At 45.8% G+C, this 24,582-nt stretch overlaps 1 protein-coding gene across 1 annotated transcript in view; it reads right to left on the bottom strand.

Annotated features, from left to right (window-relative positions):
- Positions 1-24,582, bottom strand: part of WWC3 (WWC family member 3) — a 638,290-nt gene that overhangs the window by 395,086 nt on the left and 218,622 nt on the right. Inside the window, exons 3-4 of the mRNA XM_086934786.1 lie at positions 23,303-23,506; positions 4,742-4,818 (exon numbers count right to left, since the gene is read on the bottom strand). Coding sequence (XP_086790912.1) covers positions 4,742-4,818; positions 23,303-23,506 — 281 coding nt within the window. The remainder of the gene's footprint in view (positions 1-4,741; positions 4,819-23,302; positions 23,507-24,582) is intronic.

Raw genomic sequence — 24,582 nt, 5'->3', positions numbered from 1 at the left:
AAGTTAACCAAGCACAAACCCTTAATCTTTCAGTATATGGAAAACTTAAACAAGGCAGGTCACCAGGTCTCACACTTGTACAAACTCCTACGCCCTGTCTCCTCCAAACTCAACGCCAAAAGCACCAGCTATTGGGAAACGCAGCTAGGCTCCAAGCTCACTGAACAAGAACTACAAACCTTCTGGGCGGCCCCATCAAAAAATATGATATCCCCATTGCTAGCACAGACGAAATTCTGGCTATTACACCAAGCATACAACGACAGCTGCTGGAACTGCGGCACAGAAAAGGGAGAACTCGCACACCTCCTCTTTCACTGTAGTAAAGTCAGCAAATTCTGGGGGAAGGTGTTCAGCTTCATCAGCAAAGCCCTAGGCTGCACTCTAGAACAAACATTCGCCACAACAGCTCACATCACAGCAGACATAGCCACACAAGACAGAAATCTCCTAGACTTCCTCCTGATGACAGCAGTCAAAACAGTGCTAGCCAAATGGAAGGACATGAACAAAGCCACATTCAAGGGGTGGCTGAACTGGGTGACATTTCTCAGAGGGGCGGAGAACACTGCATTAAGACACACACCATGGAGGAACCCCAACCGAGGGATGTGGTCAACACTGGACAACTAGTCCATACAAACCCCCATAAACAACAGAATACGCCATACGAACCAAACGCAACCCTATGAGGATCCGGCAGTCTATCACTAAACAACCGCCCAACACTTCTATGTTTTTTGTTTTATGTACCAACTTGATACGCATCCAATCGCAATAACCTATATGTTCAATGTTATATGTACGCAAGACTGTGGGGCAGACAAGCAAAGAATGTATGACAAATCACTCATTCACAATCAAACACAGTCACCACTGAAAGCCGCAGTTCACTCTGTCACCCCAGTTCAGACATGGCCATATGCAAATCAGTCTGGTCCAGGGAAGGCATGGCTTGGCAGTTCGGGCTGGACTGTTCCCATGAGACAAAGGGTCAGACTGATTTGCATATGGCCATGTCTGAACAGGGGTGGCAGAGTGGGCTAAAGAACGGTGATGGATTAAACCCAGATCTGTTGACTGGGTGTGAGTGTTTGATTGGTTCAGATGCTCCGTCCATCACCACCCCCTTTTGTACCGCACTTTTCTTTGAACGGCAGTCTGCCTCTTCCCCAGCCAGAAAATAATGTGGGAGTCTTCACAGCTGTTAACTTCTATTTATTTGTGCAATCAATAGTAGGTTATTAAAAACTTCTGCTTACACCTTAAAACTCTTTAAAATTAAGTCTTTCACGCATTTCCCTCAAAGAATTACTGCCATATCAACAGTAAAACATGACCTGAATAAAACACACAGACTCCAAGTCTTCCTCACTCTCTTTTACGTCTTAAAATAATTTGAAAAATGGCAGCTTGATTACTTTTTACACGGATCGAAGAAACCACATTTCCCTGCAATACTAGCTCTCCAGTCAAGAGCAATCATTGTACTGACATTTCTCTTCGAGCTTCTTTTTAGCATCTCTTACCTTTATCAGAGCACAATTAATGTAAAAATGTTCTCTAGAGAGGTTCCCATGGGATGCTCTTCTGAAAAACACACTGCACCCCCCATGGTCACTAAGCCTTTCAGGAAGATGGTAAACACTTTTTCAACTCACGAGCTCCCAAGCAGCTATATCCAGAACAGACATTTATTGAATTGATCCTGAAAGCTCCATCTCTATTCCATCAAATTACAAGAATTAATCAGCTAATATTAAAATCTAAAGAGACCGACACTTCTAACATATAGATACATAACGTTTGTATAGTAAGAAACAGCATTTAAGCAGCTAACTTAACGAAAACATTACAACCCTGCAATTACACCTATGCCAAAATAGGTTGCAAAATGAAAAGTTAATACTAACCCAAAAAGAACACTGCATCACGATACTAATGTCCGAGGACAGTATTTTGCTAACCTTCTGCTCTACCCTTATATTCTGAAGGCTGAACAAGCTTTAGTCACCCATCTATGCACTTAAAAGAAATAAACGGAGACCAACCACTCTTTCGCACCCCAGTGCAGCACAATAATACAATGCACCTTCACGCACATCCTTATTAGCTAGTATTCAACGCATCCATGCACAATCACGAACATTCTTATTAGCTTACATATTCCAGCAAAAACACACATTGGGCAAGCTATGCTCACCAAATTACATTAAAACAATCCATACTGTAGAACAAGTTTACAAGGCGTTTTATTAAGATCTGGAATTGTTCCCTGAAAAAAAAAGGCTTAACTTTTTTACAGATACACACTGGACCTATATCAAGGGTTAAAGTAGGTCCAAAAGGGCTGGATTCATGCCAGATTATCACAAGAGCACTGTCTAAAGGAGTTATATTTAGATTCACTGTAGGTGAATAGATTTTATTTTGATAGCTTGGAAATCTGAGGTGTGTCCAGCCCTCTTGAAATATTGAAATATGGCTCAAGGGACTTCTCGATATACACCTCGCTTATGATACTAATCAGCCTTTCCCCTTTTTTATCACTTGTCCTCTCCTTAATTCAGTACTTCATTTTGCTTCATCCCCGAGCCTTTGGCTCGCATGAGAAAGCCCACGACGTCAGAGGGGATTCCACATCTTCACCTGCACTTACTGCTTCAAAAATGAACACCCCTTGGCTGTAAAGGCTAGCAGCCCTTCTCTCTCCTGAAACAACTGCAGCTGAGAAAGAGCTTCAGATGCAGGCACCATGTGGCTTGTCATCTGCCCTTTCCTCATGTGGGGAGTTAATAATGGACTTGCTGAATAAATTAATCACGCTACTGGCAAATGAATTGTGTAACAGGGAGTTCACATTGTCTTGCAGGGTAACGTCATCATTTCTGCAAAGGTCAATACATTAACTAAAAACCTTCTGTGAGGTATGCATTTTCTAAATGTCAATTTAAACATATTGTTCCCATTGATTTCAGTGACATTTCTGAAAAAAAAAATGGAATGTGCAAGTCATTCCTTCAGACATTTCACTGAAGGTTGAAAACCTGTAAAAATGTAAATAAAAATCCGTACAGACTTCCTCCACCAACCCCATTTACATCAATAGCATTCTAACATTCAACCAGGACAGGCGAAAAGCGATAAGATTCACGCCAGAATACATTAACTATGCAAATATGTTGCTACATTTCATAAGACAGAAGCAAAATTCCGGTCACAAATTCTGGCATCGCCAAAGATCAGAATCAAGAGCATTGCAGAACCTACCGCCAAGCAAAATGTTTTGGAGCCTAAGAACTAAAAACCATTCAAATGACTAATTGTGCCTGCAAGGAACCATACGTTGTCTTCCGGCAAAATGTTGGTCTTATTTTTTTTTAACAACAAAAAACCTTACAGACTGCATCACAGAAATGCTTTTTCCCTATGACTTTCAGAAGTGCTCATGATGGATAGCAGGCTCTGTCCAGAATACATATGTTGTCTTTGTTACAAGAGGACCACAAACACAATACTTTGCCCAACCACCAAAGCAAAGTGAGGGTCAATTCTAAGACACTCAAATACACTGATAAGAAACTCATTGCTTGTGATCTTGCCTGAATTGCTCCACAATAATTCATAAGCATGCCTGTAGGACACCCCATATTGTCCAACAAAGGTGACCTCATCAGACACAAAAAAGTTTGGTAGAAAAGGCATAAAGGCTCTCCCCTGTTAGACCTGGAAATATGGAATCAATCGCCAATTTGTGAACAAAAAACAACAGCCAACGTTTTTATTTTACATGCATTAATTAAAAGCTCACTGAATCAGTTAATTTCTTCATGAGCTTACCGGGTACCAGCCGGCAACATTCTCGAATTTAAGATCACCACACTTCTAGCTGCCTTGTCCAGTGGGAGGTACCACATAGTCTTAAAGACAGGTGTAAGTATCACACATCATAATAGCACATACACTGAATTACAATAATCAATTCTAGTGTGATCTAAACGACCAGATCCGATAGGTTTGAAGCAGGAATCAAATATTTAATGATTTGTAGAGATGCATACTAAAATTCGACATGCAGAGGTCCTTGTCCATGCAGATTTAAGTTTTAACAGTCCAGTGGTAAGAATATGTTCTCGAATTAGCGTGTGCTCAATACCAATCTCAAGGTAAGGGGGCTTCAGGGTTCAGCAAGAAAAAAGCTCTCTTGCTGCTTTTTCATGACACAAGGGGCCAGGGTTTCAAGCAGAAGCATGCCAGAATAAAGCACAGCATAAGGCTGAGGGGAGATTCCGGAGTGCAACTGGGGCATCTAGCAGACAAAAATGAACTCCTGCCAACACAATCTCTTGAAACAGCAACATTACTAAAGAGATGATATTTGGTACAGTCGGTACTCAGGGGGGAATCCACATCTGTTACATGAGCTCACATGTACATTTAACTGGCATATACAGCACATTTGTGGTTGGTGATGTAACACTGGTCACTCACATACATATTACAGATGGGTGAAATAGGACAATTCATCCAGAATCACAGACAAACTACAAACAGAAAAGTTTTGGAAATATCCTATACATACAGGGAACTTTTCTATGAATAAATGCAAGACTGCAGGTATAAAAAAAATATCGTTGAACATGGGTACCTAAAGTGCACCCCAACATACTATACCATCTTGGGGCACCAAATAGAAGGTTTAATAGAAACTAACAGTTTTATAGAAGCAAACTGTACTCACTCGGTCTCGCCGGCTTGCAATTTCTGCCTTTATTTGATATGGATCATACTTTGTGTTGGTTGAAAATCCAGAGAAAGCTGAAAATGAGACAAGAAAAAAAAATCACTAAGGGCCCGATGTAGGTAAATCTCATTTACCAACTCTAGAATACCGAATTTTACAGATTCGGTATTCTAGATTCGGTAAATGAGATGTAGGAAATAATTCGGCAATTTTTACCGAATCGGTATTAATCGGTAATTACCGAATCGGTATTTACCGATTCGGTAATTGCCATTGATTCCTATGGGCCTTGAGGCCCATAGGAATCAATGTCAATTACCGAATCGGTAAATACCGATTCGGTAAAATTACAGAATTGTCAAGGGGGACAGGGTGTCACTTTGACACCCTGTTGCACCCCCGATTCTGGCTTGTGTGCTATGTGACACACATACATGCCCTTAGGGCATGTATGTGTGCCACATGGCACAGGTGTACATGCACAGATGTGCATGTACACAGGAATTCGTTATTTACCACCAAATATTATTTCGTGGTAAATAACGCATTGTCAAGGGCCTGTGGCACTGTTTTCAGTGCCACCTACATCTAGATTTACCGATTCGGTAACTTTACAGATTCGGTATTTTACCGAATCAGTAAATTTACTGAATCGGTAAATTTACCGATTCTGTAAATTTTAAGCCCCCTACATATCAAAAACCAAATACCGGTCGGTAACGGCCAAAATCGTCCGATACCGACCGGTATTTGGTGTCCTACTTCTGGCCCCTAATTAATAATCAGCCACTAGGGCTACCACTTCAACGTGGGTCCCAGATTACACTCCACTTTTTAAAGTCTCAAACCTACATCAAGTCATGATGTCCCCAAATGCTTATCTCCATTCTGATCCCCAGAGTTCTCTGCTTTTCTCAGGTTTGGATAATATCCGAAAGACTGCCGCTGCTTTGCAGTGTATACACTGACATTTAACAAAATAAACGTTACACTTATTAAGCAGAACTCAAAATTAATAAATAATAACTGCTGCAGATTATAGCCATTGAATGATACAAAGATAATCGTTACTTTTGCTGCGCTGTTTTTAAACAAAGGTGCCTAAACAAGTTCACATTCTCACAAGAAATACGGATGTACATTTTAAAAAATGTATTGCTTGGGGGGGGGGGCGTGGCTAGCAGCCGATCAAGATGGCTGCGTAGCTTAAGAGCTCCGGGGGAAAACTCAGCCCTTCGCATAAATCCGTCTATTGATCCGTAACTTTAAAGTGTTCCGAGGACTTGTCCTGAGGTCTAGGACAAAGCGGTGCAGGCCGTTGAAAATCTGGAGTGAAACAACTGTGTCGAGAACCAATAAAACTATCGGGAACCTGTGGTGAGCTGGGGCGGCCTGCGCGACTCGTAAAGACCATGGCCTAACGTGATTCCGGGCCCAGAGACGCAACGGTGGTAACAAACAGCACGGCACAGGCTGCCTTCCCGCCCGGCGCTGCCGCGACCTTGAAAGAGCCCATCGGCAGCATCAGAAGCGATAGCAGCGGTACGTGTGGTGGCCAGGGCACATTGAGGGCCCGCGGACGAGGTGATGGCCGAGACCGCCGGCCCCGGGGGGAGAATACCACAGCCGCTCCATACAGCGGCGAGACAGCGAGAACCCCCAACATTCGGAGAGAAGGGAGAAATAGTGCTGCTGCGGAGGCCACGGCTTGTGGTGCCCCCCCCCCCCCCACCCCCCCCACCCCGGCGGGAAGTGCAGAGCCAGGACAGGAGAACTGAGACGCCTGGCACTGGCCTACCTGCTATCTAAGGGCCTAAATTAGAGAGAGACCCAGAGAGGGAGTGGTGCCTGGAATCACACAGAGAGCGGAGTGCCAGTGGTGGAGGGCGTACAGCCATTGCAGACGACTGGGACGCTCCATAGAGGCACCGAGGTGGATTGCAGCAGGACCCTTTACGACCGCAAAAGGACAGTGGCAGTGAACATCGGCCTCAGTGGGTCAGCTAGGAGCCCGAATTTTAAGGGAGACAAGGAGACGCCGAGCACTACGCAATTCCCCTAAATCCAACGACGTAGGTCTAACGCGGGTGCGTCTATTAACACAGGGTGGCCACCCAGTTGCACAAATACAAAAAAAACAAAATAAAGATATATATATATATATATATATATATATATATATATATATATACACATACATATATATATATATATATATATATATATATATATACACACACATACAAGAAAAGCAACCAAAAGACCAAACAAGCACGAACCGGCACTAGGAGCCTTGACACCTCGTAACCAGGGGCGCAGTCCGCAACGCGCCATTGGTGGGACGGAGTAACAATAAGAGACAAACAATAATAGAAGGAGACCCGAGACCTAGCCCCACTGATATCACTCGCTGAGAGTCCCTGGGGGTCGAAAGCTACTGCCAAATATCATCCCAGTAGTGAAAACGCTCAATAGCCCACGGATCCGGCGCACAAGAGACTGTCAGTTACTGCACGGCGAATTGCCTGCCCCAACATTAAATAAGACATGTCGGAGGTAACATGGCCCAAGGGAGAGAAGGTGTGGTTGGCCTTCGCAAGCAGGAATATCGCACGTCTCTGGGGGAGTGACTTGGTACCGACAATAGAGGAATGGGAGCGAGACATGGATTGTTGCCAGAGGGCGGAGAAGGTCATATACAATGGTCGGGGATGTCCCAAAAAAATGGGAAAAGATCTGGCAGGCATGGAGGAAGTATAGAGGGGAGTGGATAAACAACCCGGAGGAGACGTAGTGGAAGCTTCCCTTGCTAGATACCGCCCACGACATGCAAATGACACTTATTTTCCTGGGAGGCGATGGACTTTGGTTCTAATACGTTCTGCACACCTGATGGGGGGGGGGGAATGGGGTGGAGGGGAGGGCAAGAGGGAGGATGGTTCAAAGGGCAGGGGTAGGGCTGAAGGATGGGGTTGGGTTAGAAGACGCACTGGCTTGGAGGTAGACAGTCAATATACCCGCCAACGACTGATATGATGTGATTTTGTATAATGTAAGCATCATTGCACTTTCACTGCTCCATGGTGTGTCATGTTATGGAACTGTTTCTTTCAATAAAAAGATGTTAAAAAAAAAAACATGATAAAACCTCAAAAAAAAAAAAATAAGACATGTCAGGAAGGGGCCCGAGAAACCTGAGCACACAGGCCAAACTCGACAAATATGCATATGACAAGAGCATCCCGCCTCCGACGGAGGGGCGCCCATCTGCGGGCAAAGCGACGGATAGTGAAGGGGCGAAGAAGGTCACACTGGAAGACATAATGAAGGCGTTGTCGAGTGTTCAAGCCACAGTGGGAACGATTTCAACAGATGTCTTGCTGCTGCGAGCGGACTTCCAGAAAATGACCGACAGGGTGAAACAGGTGGAGGTGGTCACCAAGTCACTGGTGGAAGACACATCAGAGCTACAAACGGCCCTGTCACGAATTGAAACAGAGAACAGGCTCCTGAGGGAAAAGCTGGATGATCAGGAAGGGCACTCCAGAAGAAACAACGGGCGCATAATTGGAATTCCGGAGAGCGAAGGTAAACAACCAATGGACCTCTATGTAGAGGAACTGGTGAAGAAAAGAATGCAACAAGGGATTGTCCAGAGACTTCTCGGTAGAAAGGGCGCATAGGGTCCCTGGCGGCAAACCGAAACCTGGAGCAGCCCCGAGACCGGTGCTAGCCAGACTATTTAACTTTCGAGACAGGGATGCAATCCTGCAAACAGCTAGAATCTCGCCACCGATCAAAGTACAAAACGCAACCATTGCCTTCTTTCCTGACTACAAAGCCAAAGTCTCTTGTCGTAGGAGAAGTTTCATGGAAGTCAAAAAGGCACTTGCGGACACAAGAGTTGCCATACTCTATGCTGTTCCCAGCACGACTCCGAGTGGTGGCGGAAGGGAAAACTTGGTTCTTTGATACACCGGAAGCGACGTACGACTGGCTCGAGGGTTGGAGGCAAGCAGGAGGACCTCGTCGTGGAGGCAGGAACCAACAACGCAAGACGGACGAACAACGCTCCGCAACACAAGTATCCAAACGACCAGACTCGGATCACTCGTCAGGGACAACAACAGAAAGGGCAGACCAAGATCCACACTCCTGAACAATCGACTCCAAAGACACCAACAGTTACTGTAAAAGACAATGGCCGAGCCGACTATGGACACTGGCCCGGGATGGGCCTTGGAGAGCAGGAAGGGCTGCTGCACCCATCGGACCTTTAACCCCGACAAGCAAGTACAACGGTTTGGGAAGGGAAGAAGCACTCTGCTAAGTTGGGGGGGCGGGCGGTTGTAAGTCGGTTAAGCAGGGAGGGTGGGAGGGTTAAGAGGGAGGGTTGTTTACCTTCGGTTTAGTTTGATTCTTGTTTTTGTTAGACTTACAAGTTTGAAACGCGAGTGATTGACAGGATAAGCAGGAAGACAGAGTGGAAGGGAGGGACGGAGGGAGAAGATATCGATACCTTGTCCCCACGGGTTATTGCATACATAGGCAGTGTTGACACATTAAAAGGGCAGCTGACTGGCTGGTGCAGTGATGCTCTGATGGAGGTACGATTCCTCATCCATATGCCCTACACTCATGGCGCTAAACTCACAACTTAACGGGGCTTGTGATAGGACACAGGAGACCCAGTGCCACCTCTATGGATGGTGACATGGAACGTAAGAGGACCGGGTGATAAAATAAAGAGAGGACTAGAGCTGCAGGCCCTAAAACGACTTGGCCCGGCACTGGTACTTTTACTAGAGACACGCCTCACGGGGAGGGCATGCAAGGCTCTGGACAGATGGGGGTACAAAATGGCGGTGCACTCAGAATTTTCCTCAGGATAGAGGGGAACAGGGATCCTGATAAAAAAAAAAACTCTCACTTCATATTATTGTGGAGTAAGACTGATGACCAGGGACGATTTGCTGCGATACAGGGGCAGTGGGAGGGCAGACTCCTGAATATAGTATCGGTCTACATACCGCCGGCACTCCAATCAGTGGCGCTGCCAGGATTGGGCAAATTCATCCTCGCCCTACCGGAAGGCTAACTGGTTATAGGAGGGGATTTCAACGCTACAATAGATACCACACTAGACAGATTCCCTGATCGATTTCAGCCGTCGGGACCCTCCCGGATCCAGGGCTTCATAGAGGCCATGGGACTGGTAGATGTCTGGAGGGTCACACACCCTACAACTCGTCAATACACCTACCACTCCGCAGTACATAATAGTTTGTCACGGATAGATTACTTCCTGATGTTGAATACTGGGCTGCAGAGTATCGAGGAACTCGAAATAAGACCTAGGGGCATCTCGGATCACTCCCCAGTACTACTGACCATCTCATGCAGGGAGAAATCTCGTAAGAGACTGTACCCCATTCACCCACACTACCGTAAGATACCCATCATTAGGAGGGAACTTAAAAATACTACTAGGCATTACTGTGAAGAAAACATAACATCAGTGGACTCACCGTCAATAGTTTGGGGAGCATACAAGACAGTCCTTAGGGGTCAAGCTATTGCTTCAATTACGTGGTATAAGAGGGCACAACAAAGGGACATGGCAGAGTTAGAACTGGCTTTACAAGTAGCAGACGCAGCACACATAGCAGACGCTACACCAGAAAAGGCACACTCCCTGAATATCTGTCAGCAACAGTATAGAGAACACATGAAAAACCGAACAATTGATAACATCACGGCAACAGCGCACAGAATATATGATGTAGGAGACAAAGCAAGTAAAATGCTGGCTTGGCTAGATAAAAGAGGGAAAGGCTCCAGGGGTATACAGCAGTTAAGTTCAAAGTTATCGGAACCAGCGGTGATACGGTCATTAGATGCGAAAATGGCATTTGACATGGTAGAGTAGCAGTATCTCTTTGCCGTCTTGTCCCATATGGGTTTTGGTCCTAAATTTAGAGCGTGGATAAAACTTTTATATACTAAGCCGGAGGCTCAAGTTACGGCTAACAGCCATATGTCCCACAAAATACAACTGGCAAAGGGGACGCGCCAGGGATGTCCCCTGGCACTGCTTTTATTTGCAATGGTGTTAGAGCCCCTGGCAACAGTAATAAGGACAACCCCGCTACTGAGGGGAGTGGACTAGGGAGGGGGATGGGAAGACCGTCTCTCGCTCTATGCTGACGATATGTTGGTATATTTGATGGACCCGCAGCGCGGCATACCAGAGCTTTTTAAAATCTGTGATACTCTTGGGAAAACATCGGGATATACAATAAATTGGTCCAAATCGGTACTCTACACTTTGAAGGGACCAGAGCCCTCGCTCTCCACGGACTGCCCACTTATAGTGACGAGAGACTCCTTCAAGTACCTAGGAATCTACGTTACCAGGGACATGGCTGACTTCTTCGCGAAGAATCTGGCCCCGCCATTGGAACGTTTGAAACGCGATGTCGCGCTCTGGGCGTCCCTACCCCTTACACTCCTATACAAAATGATGGCATTGCCGAGATTTCTCTATGCACTAGACAATACGCCTTACCCGGTTCAGCCCCGGTACTTCAAACAAATAGCAGCGCAGGTGTCGAACCTTTTTATGGGGTCACCGCCCGGCACGCATAGCGCAAGTCAAACTGAACAGAGGTTGGTACGATGCGGGATTGCGCTCCCGAACTTACAACTATACTACTGGGCGGCGCAACTAAAAACCCTTAACTATTGGATACACGCGCCTCAGGATGACCCAGCATATAGAGCAGATAGGGTACAGTTGGGCGCAAATAACATGCTAGCCGTACTCTACGACAAAGGACTTGCAGCGAAACTGGAGGGGCCTACTAAACAAACGGTCACACTATGGTACACGGCGCAAGCAAAACTGGGCTGGAAGGGGGTAATAACTAAACTTACACCGCTCTGGGACACCAAAGCACTGGGGTGCCTGAGACGTAGCAAGGGGTTCACACAGTGGGAAAACATTGGCATCTCCACGGTGCGAGATTTGTGGGATAAAGGAACAGTGATATCATTTGCCCAACTTCAACAGCAATACGACCTAGGCCCGAATGAAACATATCGATACGTCCAAGGGTTCAATTCCCCGCCTCGGCGGGTCTTGGGCTAAAAATTCCACGGACTCGATAATTCTCGATCCGGTGCCTTCTCGACTCACGGGTTCACACTCTGCGACTCTGGGCAATAGCTTGCTTAATCTCCACAATGGCCCCTCGCGGCGGGATGCCTGACTTTCACCTTGTGGATACCCTGCTGGGGCTATCACACAGGGGAATATCAGGACGGGTTCCCTAAGCAAGCGCCGGGAAACCCACTGCGGGTAGCTGTGAGCTATATAAGCTCAACGACATGACATTTACATAAGACATGCACTATTAGCGGCACTCACGCCGGACGCCGACATCCTGGAAGCCTCCCCGTTAGAAGACTGACTACTCACTGATTACATGCAGAAACACGCATCACTTACATACCGGAAGTTACTCAGCAACTTACCGGACCCCACAGTCACACTACGGGAGAAATGGGTGGCAGAAGTGGGAGAAATGGATGATACGGAATGGTCGGAGGCCCTGGCATCCCCTAAGGAGGTGGGAATTTCAGCCAAACTTAGACTAGTACAACTTAAAATCTTACACCGCATATACTATACCAGAACCACCATGCACAAACTGAAACTAGCACAACATCCATTTTGCCTTCGAGGATGCGGGGAGGAAGGTACCTTTTTTCATACCATGTGGGAGTGTCCAGCGATAGCAGAGTATTGGCGTCAGGTGATGCGCACGTTATCACAAACACTGGAGGTTTCCCTTCTACCAGAGCCACGAAAACGTCTCCTAAATATATGGGATCCTACTCATCTCACCCGTCATGGACGCACCAGGGTCACGTTGGGCCTTATGACCGCTAAAAGGGATATAGCGCAGAAATGGGGCGCAACAGACCTGCCCACACTGACAACATGGTGTAGGAACATGGATCTTACTATGTTAACAGAATGCACAGTCTACGCAGCTAGGGGTAGCCCACGAAAATGGCATAAAATATGGACAGCCTGGAACATATACAGAGGAGACCTGTGCGACCCACTACCGGAACCAGATACAGATAGCCCAGATGATGAGTGGGAGGGGGAGTGGGGATAGAGATAGAACTGTGAAAATAGAAATCTGAGATGAATAATGTAATACACTGCCGTTAAGTTAAGAAATGTATGACTAAACAAATGTAACTGCAACAATGTGAAATGTCTATTTGCTACCTGTCACATCTACCAATGTAAAGTTTGGTTTAAATAAAAACATTAAAAAAAATGCATTGCTTTATAATAAACAAACTACAACAAAAATGGTTTGAGCAGAGGCATGCCATATAGTATGCATTACTGCTACACAATATAACTTATATCTAAGTATAATTTACATTTCCCTATACAAATCTTGTAATGAGGATTTTAATATTTTCACAAAGCATGAATGGCTTAAACAGTGTACAGGAGTGATTTTAACACCTTTTACTATAGCCTTAAAGCCCGCTGAAGCAGGCTATACTGGCTAATAAAATCCAGCTTCTGCGTTCAAGGCCCGAGACGAAGGCGAGCGTCTTGAACAAGGGAGCAGAACTTTAATAAGCGGTAGAGCCCTGCTTCGAAGGGCTATACGGCTTTTAGAACATTCTGACACTAGAGGGCAGAATGTTCTAACAAATAAAACAAAGGCCTCTCGAAGCTCGAGGGGAATTAAATGCCCTCGTGCTCCGAGAGGCCTTTGTAAAACATTGGAATGTTGGTGAGGCGCGACCGCGCCAAACTCACTATATTAACTGCTCCCCCCCGGCACTTCTCTCCCCATATCAGGGTCCTCGAGCAGGTAAAGGAAGGACTTCCGTCCTGCTGCGGGGAACACCAACAACCAATCCTGGAGCGATTTCAGCACTAGAGCAGCTCCATGATTGGTGGGAGCAGGCTAACCCAGCACTCATTTTGAAGCTTGGAGGCCTGGTGCCAGAAATTCCCCAGCTGTTTCACAGCTATGGGGTGGCTGGGTGCGCACTGCGCATATCCGGCTGGTCATAGCAAAGCAGTCGGCCAACCCTGCATGTACGCCCTGCAGAGGCAGCTGTAATCCTGCAATTGGAGGACTCTGACCCGCCCCCTGCACTCACACTGCACCTATACGTAAAATGGCCATTTTACTTATTTGTGTGCGCCTGCTGCACTTGCAGCAGAGGGAACAACGCTCCTCCACTCTCAAGTAGGAGCACCCCCTGCCAATGAGTTAGTCCCGCACGGCCGCCGCCGGACTACAGCTCCCAGCAGGCCGAGCGGTACACTTCCGATTTCTGCGCGCCCGGAGGTGCTGAAAACAGAGGAGGCTCCCACTGAGGAGTGGGGGACCACAGGAGTAGAGACTTACCGGACATACTCCGCCGCCGCTGGGGCCCACACGCTGTTAGTCCCGCACGACGCCTTGCTATCCACCTGCACGGCTGCCGCCAGACTACAGCTCCCAGCAGGCCGAGCGGTACACTACAGGTTTCTTCGCGCCCGGAGGCGCTGAAAACAGAGGAGGCTCCCTCCGCGTCGCGGGACGCGCGCGGGACCGTGCCAGGCTTAGCCCGGGACAAGGGTGGGGCAGTCTTTGGCAGTCCGAGGCAGGAGGAGGCGGGGCAGGGCCACCCCCATAACAACACCTCAACCGCAAACTATGGGTAAGCGCAAGAAAACACCTACTTGTGAGGATGAGGGAAAAAATGCTAAAATGCCCAGACATTCCAAGTCCATCCTGTCATATCTTTCCTCAGCAGTGGGGGCCCTTACTAAAGAAATCGCTACCGCTGAACAAGAACTAGGTTTAACATTGCCTGAGGCAGCAGAGTGCCCCACCCCCGAACTGTTGCCCAGCGGGCTCTACGACAGCGGCTACCCTAACACCTATACCTATACTTTTGGACCCTGTGGTAATTATCAACAACAATCCCGCCCCCATAACCACTATAGCAGCCAAGCCTAGTACCCCAACTGAGCCATCGCAGCCATGCCAAAAGGCAGCTCAATCGCAAAAGGAAAATAAAATCTCAATCGGAAAAAAACAAATCAACGGTACCGGCCATCAATCAAACTGAGCCCCTTGGGGACCAATTGAGGCACTCTTCGTTGCTAGAATCGAGCCATTGCTAGTGGGGATTGCTAAAGATATCGTTGACACACTAAATTTATGTTTGTCCAATCTCCTCAAGAAATGTGCCCAGTTGGACAAAATCATCACGTCCTATCCGACGCCAGCCAATGAGGGGTACTTCGTCTCAAGCCCTTGGAGCACCAGGGGGCCAGATCCCTGTACCACAGTCCCACCCCAGATGGGAGAGGGAACAGTTTCAGGGCAGCCTCATCATGCTATTATACCTGCAAGCCAGGCGGGTCAAACACCTATTGTCCTCCCACGTGTGCCACCACCCATGTCTCCGCACAGGACACTAAAACCAAGCAAGCACAACTTGAACCTACCCCCGGCAGCTGCCCCTTTGGTGGCAGTGTTTATAGGAGTACCACCGTTGGAAGAGGGTGAACTTGAATCCACTAGGAATCTTCTACATAAAACAAGAACTTGGTGTGCTGATTCCTCTAGTGGGGAGAATCCCGGAGACTCGATTATTTTTGCAAGGAGAGTGGGGTGGGTTAGGAAAAGACCGAAAATCACTAAGGGGGAATGTGTGGTTATAAATTTCAACAGGCCCAATCTGGCCGATAAACTTTTTTGGGACGGTTCTGTTATAACTGTTGATGACCATATGAGACCAGTACCACTAGGGTTCTTTTACCCGCCCTTGAGGAGAACCTATGTTGGATACAGTCACGACACCATGAGCTCAAACAGGAACTCACGCCCAAGGACAGGATTCGAGGCAGGTGCTACCACGGGCTCCACTCAACGACTTGCCCAAAGTTCAGAACCCATATCACTGCCACTACTAGTTCAAGGGGAGCGTGATGTATCATCAGCCAGCGGGATACCTACGAATAATCGTTTTGCCCCATTGTTAGGCATAGAGGGCCCGGAGAGTATAGAGGGTTTGGAGGAGGTCGATTGACCACTAGCTCAAGGGCGACCACCCCAAACAGGACCCGGCGAGCGGGGGAAGAACACGGTCTGTAAACATGCTAGCTGGAATGTGGCAGGTATTAAAAGCAAGATAACTAATGAGGACTGGGTGGGAGTGGTTCGCGGATACGAAGTTATTGCCATGCAGGAGACTTGGGACACAGCGGATAGTTTTTACCTGGATGGCTTTACTAGCTTCGTTAAAGCCGCAACCCCAAGCACCTCAGGTAGAGCCAGGGTTGGGCTGGTAACCCTTTTTTCCCTGAAACTTAAAGGCTTGTTAAAACTGGTTAATAATCCCTGCCCAAACCTGCTAATAGTTGAAAGGGTTGTCCCCCTCAATGAGCACCTTTTACATAAATTGTTACAATTCAATGTATAAGGATACTAGTATAAACAGCATTGCCAGCCTAGATGCTTTTTTAGTTTCTGTCAGTCAAAACACATATCTTACTCACGAAATAATTATTTTAGGAGATTTTAATATTCATCCATGCAATGGGCCATGCGGCCCATCGGACAGGGCAGACCCCGCAGGGCCACATTTTGAGCACACTACCGAGGGGGCAGAGCTAGAAGACCTAGTGGCTTATTATAACCTGTACGAACCTAACTCACCAGAAGGCACCATTAGACCCCATACCTACAAAGGCACTACCCCTGGGTCCACCATTGACTATATATTTATGACACCAGGGGTCCTGAATAGGGTAATGTCATACAACACGTTGGTGTCCGTACATAGTGACCACAACCCAGTAGTAGTGGAGGTAGCCTGGGGGCTGTACATGGGCCCTATGCCCCATTCACAAGAGGCACATATTTCTGTACGCCCAATCGATCAGGGGAGAAGGCTCAAGTGGGCCAAAATAATGCCTAATACTTTTCACTTAGAACTCCTACCAAAAATTAGCCGCCATCTAGAGGTCTGCTAAAATATCTCATCTCCGGCCAGTGAAATCAAAGGGGCCTTTGAAGCAATTTGCAACCAAATCGTGACAGACCTGACGGTCAGCACGAGACAGGGAACCAGCAAACCCCATCGCTGGTTCGATGCAGATTGCTCCAAGGCCCATAGACTGCTGATGATTGCCCTAAAGCAACCTACAAGGGACACGAGCAATATTGCACACCTTAGGAAACAGTATAAAACTGCTATTAAATCAAGAAAAGATATGATTAAGTCAACAGCCTGGGATAATCTTTTAAATGTAGACATCCTAAGGGACAGCAAAGAATTCTGGAATGTAATAAACCAGCCCTTTTTCACGGACACACCCAATTCAATTATGGATTGCGTGATTCCAGATGAAAAATGGATCAGTCATTTCAGCGCGGTATATGGTGGCGAGAGCACGGACAGTACCCCCAATCCATTCACCGCCCGGGAGTCCTAGGCCCTGAGCTTTAACATAGGTGAAGTGGAAAAAGCCATCCACGAAACCTCAAAGAACAAAGCACCAGGCCCTGATGGAGTACCTGGCGACTTGTATAAGTCTTCCCCTGGCACCGGGGCAGGTGTTCTGACCAATGTATTTAATACGGCCACTAGTAGCTATTACCCATCTTCCTGGGCAACATCCATCATCGTCCCGATATTTAAGAAAGGCAATCGGGACAACCCAGCCTGTTATAGGCCCATATCCCTCCTGGACTCCGCTGTTAAAATCTTAGGCAGAGTCCTGTTAACCAAGCTGAGGGAGAGTATAGAGAAACATGGTGGGCTAGCCGAAATACAATATGGCTTCAGGGAAAAGAGGGGCACAGTAGAACAGTGTTCCAATTTACATCTTCTGATTGCCAAGTACACGGTCGCCAAGGAAGGGTCCTTATTTCTAGCATTTATGGACCTCTCCTCTGCTTTCGACTTGGTGAACAGAGCAAAGCTCTGGGCCATGTTATTGGCGACTGGAATAGACGAGGCCCTGGTTAGATTCATGGCCTCACTACATCAGGATCTTTCCGCTAAGGTCTGGGTCACCAGGGAGGGAAGATGCAGCGCCAAATTCGACTCTAGGCGCGGGGTAAGGCAGGGTTGAATACTAGCTCCCCTCCTGTTTACCATATATATCAATGGATTGGGGTAGTGCTTAGAGAAGACTGGGGGTGACGTCCCGCGTGTAGGAGAATCTAAGATTCCAGCACTCCTATACGCGGATGACGCGGTCCTCATTGCTCGTACTGGTAACGCCCTGTAGAGCCTGCTTGATGCATTTGGTACCTTCATGGACGATCTGGACATGAAGGTTAATGTGGCCAAATCACATACTATGGTAGTGGGAGTGGGAGTTAGTAGGCGCAAAAGTACGCTTAAAACCTTCAGGTGCAAGGGTCTGGAGGTCTCCAGAACGGCGTTTTTTCCCTATTTAGGGGTGCTTTTTGACGAGAGGGGGACATGGGGCCCACAGGTCAGAGCAAAAAGCCTATCGGTGGCCAGGTCATCAGCTGCCTGTATGGCCTTTTCCAAAAGACTGGGCGCTAGGCCAATGGAGGCCCTATTGAAGGTTTATAGTTTGAAATGTTTGTCAATAGCCATGTATGGTGCGCCAATCTGGGGTTATGTACAGCTTGATTCTATCCAGAGAGCAGAGAACAGGTTTTTACGTTCATTACTATCAGTCCCCCCATCTACCCCAACCTACTCAATTTTTTCGGAGGTGGGTCTGGATTATATAACTGACAGGATAAACCTGGCCCCATTGAAATACTGGCTAAAGACGTGGCTCAACAAAGAGGTCACCCTGAGCCACTATCATGGAGGACGTCATGTCACTGGAATACCACAAAAAAATTCCTTGGTTGGGCTACCTGAGGAGGTCATTTTATCGGTTAGGAAGAATGGAACTATTTGAAACACCTAAAAGAATTACAAACAAGGATATAGTTTCGATCAAAAGGCAATTTTTATCCCTGGCAAGATCCAGCCGAGAGGAAATAGAACTGCAGAAGCCCTCAGTTAGGAATCATTACCTAACAAAATGTTCCCCCTCTATGGAACTTTACCTTACAATAGTGACAAGACCATTTCATAGGTTGCTCCTGACCAAATTGAGATTAAATCTGATCCCTTACCTACTGGGAAATTATCCAACTTGGGCCAAGCCAGAGTCAGCCCCCCTGTGTTCTTGTGACAAGCATTCTTTACAAGATACTACGCACTTTGTCCTGTTTTGCACACTGTTCTCAGTGCCTCGGAAGCAATATTTGCTCCCAATTTTAAGAGAGGCAGGCTTCAGACAAGTTAAACGGGCACTCCTATACTTTCAATCAATGAGTACAGTTCGCATAATCTTTTGCATGGGAAGTTTTTTGGCCGCAGCAGCGCGCATTAAAGCCAATCATGTACCTACCGAAAGCATATAATGACTCCCTTTCACTGTAGACTAAATTGCTCATTTGCACTGCACCTGCTGTTGTGGATACTTTTTAGCTTTTTAAATATGTATACTGTTTTTTATAAGGTTGCATTGTAAAGCTTTGGTCATGCATTTTAACTTCTTTTTAACATGAAGTACCTAATGTATTTGTAAATGTAATTATGAATATATGTATGAAATGTCTTTTTATGATTTTTATCAAAATCGAATAAAAGTATTTTGACTGACTGAGTAATAGCACTGCTGCAGCATAGCACTTTTATACTTCACCAGAACTACAAAAATTGAGCAATGTTTGATCTACACTTAGTAAGAAAAATAGTTGCTTTCTCAGACATAAGAGCTGCTGTTACCCAATGGGATTAACGTGATAACTACTCGTTGGCAGTTTTCAAAATTACTGTTTTATGTCTGGCTTGCAGACAAATCAAAAGTATATAATCAGAAAGTGGGCAGCGCTGTTCCAAGAACACTGCTGTATCATCTGTTACAAGGCTTGGTAACACCTTCTACACCCCACACGGAGAAAGGTTGGGTCACGAGGAGATGCGCCCAGCAGCCTAAGAAGGGACTTCCCAGCCGCGTGGTGGGGACAGAGAAACAATTCACTGGAGTTGCTGCTCTTTTAGGCACAAGAGTACTCAAAATGGAAGTGGAGGAGGAGCAGGCAGTGGAGCGAAACCAGACACTGCAGTAGCAGAAAGGCAGTGGCACACAAGAGATGGCGAGGGTTGTGGCAGGCAGTGCAGCAGCCGCTGTGGCAACAACCAGAAACGGGGTGGGGAATGAATAGACAGGATCCACTGGCGATACCTCCACCAGCAGTCGGATAAGATCTCCAGGACGTGACCTCACAGAATAGCAAGGAATCGCTGATGCCTCATATTGTAGTGAAAGGCTGACCATTGGGTCAGCTGCAGGTTGGTGAGCTTGTGGCTCATTCTGAGGGGCAGGTGGTCTGTAACAGAGCAAAAGGGAAAGCAGCTGCTCACAAGTGAATCTAGAACTTAGAAATGCTCAGACGTTTTCAGGAGGTGAATTCTTCACTTGGATGCAGAAGTGAGACTTAGGCAAACACTAACACATGTATTTAAACTACAGACTAAAAGAAAAGTGATTAAGATAATGCGGGAGGGAATACATTATAGGAGATTGTAGGAGGGCTACATGTTGATATATTGTAATAAATGGACACTAACATGGTACGATTCATTCCGTCCCAAAAGAGATGAAAGGAGTGAAAGAATACAGGCTAGAACCACTCATAAGGATGGAGTTACTGACAATAGCTTCATGGAACTCTTCCCAGTCTAGGACCAGGTCACTTCTTACTATGCGAGTAGTAGAGTAGTAGCCAAAAGGAAAGAATGGCTCCTGACTCCTTCACATCTTCTACTTAAACGACTGACACTAGGCTGAAAGACAAATTAAACATTTTTTAAAAACTTAATTGAGATAATGGTGAATTTGTAACGTATTTATAACAAGATTCAGGGTCTTGCATGAAGGCAACTATTAATTTTTTTTCACTATGCCTTAAAAAAAACTTGTACTTTGCTCTCAAAAAAGAAGTTGAGGGAGGAATTTGTAAAACGGGACTTGCTAGGCAAATGGCCAGGCAGCTCATTTGTCGTATCAATAACAGCTAGAAGAAAAGCCTCACTACGTTTGAGAAGTGGACGAGCTGAATAACATGAGAAATTTAGGAGTAACTGCCGCAAAGGGGAATTTCACAAGTATGTGTGGCTCTTTCGTTTAACCATGTACTGATGCGTAAGGGATTAAACGGCCAACACAAATGATACGGCTGTTTGTACAATATCGCTGGGCATATGCGCCACCTTCACCATCAATTAAGATTTTAAGATTTTTCCATCCCAAAGAAAGATGCTAAGTGCCTATAGTTTTCAGTATGGAGATACATATACTACAGTGACTTTGGTTTCCAAAAGTTATGAATTTTAAATGCATGTTAACTCTGTCACAGTTAAAGGTATGCCAGCGATGAAAAAATCTAAACGTTGAGAAAGTCAGCACCAAAATCTCCGGCTTCACTTTGACGTACAGGAACCCTATATTAAGAATGAATCCACGGACGTCTCATGGCACCGAAGAAAACCTGCTACAGGATCAGATGCATAGCTTACCATCACTGACAAAGAAACAATGGCATTTAAGTAACCCCTTCAATTAAGTTGACATATTCCAAGCATCTGAGGAGGGTTGAACTAAGGTTACAAAAATCACGAGCGAGTTTTGTCTGCATGCTCACTTGGAACCACTTTCTCAGGTGCACAAAAGGCCTCATGTGCAGGTGAGCCTCTGGACTAAAACAATACAATGCAGAAGCCATGGTTCGCAGAATAGTGGCACGTGTTGACTGAAAAATGTATTTTAAATGAAGAACAAGTTGAGCCCGTCTTACGCTCTTGCAAAGAAATGATTTAAGCGGGTGGTTGAGATAGCCCACCAGCACAAGGATCACCGTAAATATTTAATCCGGAAATAGTCAAAAGAAAATGGTCATCAGATGCCATTCTTAGGAAAAGTTCTTGTTCACAACAGATCCTGGCCACAAGCTGCACCTTGAAAGTGCTCAGTGATAAAATCCAGGAACAGTCTTTACTTGTATAAATCCAATTTGAGCAGGGGTACAGCCGTAAACTGTGTGAAATCTCGATGCAACCAAACTTTAGGGTAAGGATGCCAGTCCTTGACCGGAAACTTATTTTTAGGGGACAGACACGTTTTGCCTTCATCCAAGATTGATGGTTCATTGCCTCATCACATAGACATGGAGCTGATCCTGGCACATCCCAGCCTCTCCAAAGAGTATCATATTTGGAAAAGGGGTCCACCATCTAGCAAAGGGATCAACAGGGGATCCCTTAAGAGGGGGTGGAAGTAGAAGCGACCCATTCATTTCAGGGTATGTTCAGAGTAATTACTTAAGTTACGCACAAAGTTACACAACAATTATTTGCAAGAAACACTTTTTAGCCTGGGAGAGGTGGAAGATGGGTGCAACTTCAAAGCACTTCAGTTCTTCGCCTTTTACAGAATCAGATAGCCCATGTCAGCAATGATAACTTGCCTTCCAGCTTAACTCAAAACATTTATAATTGTATAAGTGGTTCTGCACATGAAAAAACTGCGTAGCCTCGTCTCAACTCTACATAAGATTACTCGAGAGTAGTATCAAGAAGGATGACAGCAGTGGATCTAAATGGGAAGCACTGTTGTAACTTGTTTGTCTGATGATGGCAGTCGTCATTTATGTGGCTTTACCAAGCTATTCCTTACAGACAAACAAATCAATTTCAAATTTCTTTAACAAGTGTACCCTCGCAATGGCTGAAGATATTGTACCCAAATAGTTCGGGAAATGTTAGGCATGTTCAGGACACCGACATCATACACTGTGCAGGGAATTACGTCAGATGTATTAACACTAGCACAATTTGGGATCGGATTGAAATAGCAGCAGGATTAAAGAAACATGGTGCCAACACTCATAGGGATTTTATACGAATAGCATGGTTGATAATCAAGCACCATATTTGTCTGAACTGGTTAAAGGCCTCCACAGCATCGGAACCTTGACTAAGGACTGTATATTGGACTTCTTTAACTTCAAACTACCTTAAAAGTGTCCCTCATGACTTGGAGCACTTATTTGGAGGGTATTGGGGTATAAGTATTTATCTAAACAGTATGTTGTAAAAGCCTCATAGATCGATAGGGAGGGGGTTATTTAATGTAACCTGCTACGATTAGTCATAATGTCACTTAATTAGAGAATGCAGGAAATATGTTCCGTATAGATATTCACAATCAAGATGAAGCAAATATTAGAAAAGTTAAACCCAGTGTTCAGACTGGATCGATTGTGAGAGGTGAACTGTTCTGAGAAAAAATTAATGCTTCTTCCCCAATAAAGTCAGCTGCAAAAATGATATATACAAAAACATTCTCCAAGCATGCCAGTAGTTATTATAAAAGGCTAAAATAACGTGTTGAAGTTGGAGTAAACTTACAACTCGCATGAGAGCGGGTATCCTCCTCGCAGAGTTCGTGGAGCTGCTGGAACTCTTCCTGCGCCAGCTGGAAACGCTGCTGCTTAATTTGGTAAATTTCTTTCTTTGCGTTAAGAGCCTCCTGGGCTACAATTAAATACTCCTTCAGCATACGTTCCTGCTCTCTCCTCCACTGCTCACGAGGATCCTCAATTTGAGTGATTTCTGAAGAGGAAAAAAAAATAAGGTTCTAAGAAAAATGAACAGCAAAATTGAACAAGCAAGTTAAAGTCAATCAAACTGCCTCTTTGGATGAAATAGCAGAGCACAAAATTTGCAGTCATAGGATTTTCAAAATTCCCACTTAATTGAATTAACAAAGTACAGCCAGAAATGCATACAAGTCTTTAAAAGACGTAAGGAACCTCATTAAAAAAAAGAAAGAAAAATAAAAAAATGGAATAAATCTAAATTCAGGCATGTTACATTGCCTATATATAATTGGGTCCTAGTTGTTTAGGTATTGCGTGGGCAGAGCAGCGAAGCTGCCACACCTCTGCGAGAGATATTGTTAGAAAAAGGGTACTGTAAGCCCCGCTCTCCTTTCCATTGGGTAACGTCAGCGATTATGATAAACGCTGGCTTCCCAATGGAAAGGAGTGTTTTTGGGTGCCACCCTATCCGTTTTTCGGACAGCCCCTCTGGACACCATGGCCTGTTTTCCGGCTTATTGTGAAGACTTTTCTTATCTGCTTGTTTATTTAACAAGCAGATAAGAAAATTCTTCACCACAGCTGTGAAGCAGGCACTGAGAGCGGAGGCACAGGGAGCACGGGGAGTGAGGCTCTCCCTCCACCCACCCACCCTGGCAGGGCTCTCCCTCCCAGCGTCTGCCGGCAGACACTGTAGCAGGGGAGAGTATCTCCCCCACCCTCAGCCTCTTCAGTTGTTAACGCTCCTCCTTTTTTCAGGTTCTGTAGTCCTCAGGACTATGCATCTGCTTCCAGTTAGTTCAAGGCCCATGGATGAGGGAGGGGGAGGCTTCCTACATGTCCAGCAACAACTGTTTATCTGTCCTCTAAGATTCGCCAGTGAGTGGGTTTGCTTTTTCCGACAGAAGAAGAGAAGTTCCAGGCCAGCAGGAGGCCGGCGCGTCCAGCAGCGGCAGTGAGCTGGTAAAACTTTTCATTTTTTTTTTTTTTTAAGTAGAAACGGGTGAAGTGAGATGCATTTTAGGCCTTTCTTCAAGGTCAGAATTAAGTATGCGTTTAAAAACTATTTTAGAAGCGCCCCGTTACAGC

This window comes from Lissotriton vulgaris, chromosome 8 (genome assembly GCF_964263255.1).
Source record: "Lissotriton vulgaris chromosome 8, aLisVul1.2, whole genome shotgun sequence".
Classification (NCBI taxonomy): domain Eukaryota; kingdom Metazoa; phylum Chordata; class Amphibia; order Caudata; family Salamandridae; genus Lissotriton; species Lissotriton vulgaris.
The sequence above is the reverse complement of the archived record's forward strand: the minus strand, read 5'-3'. Positions and strand labels throughout refer to the sequence as shown.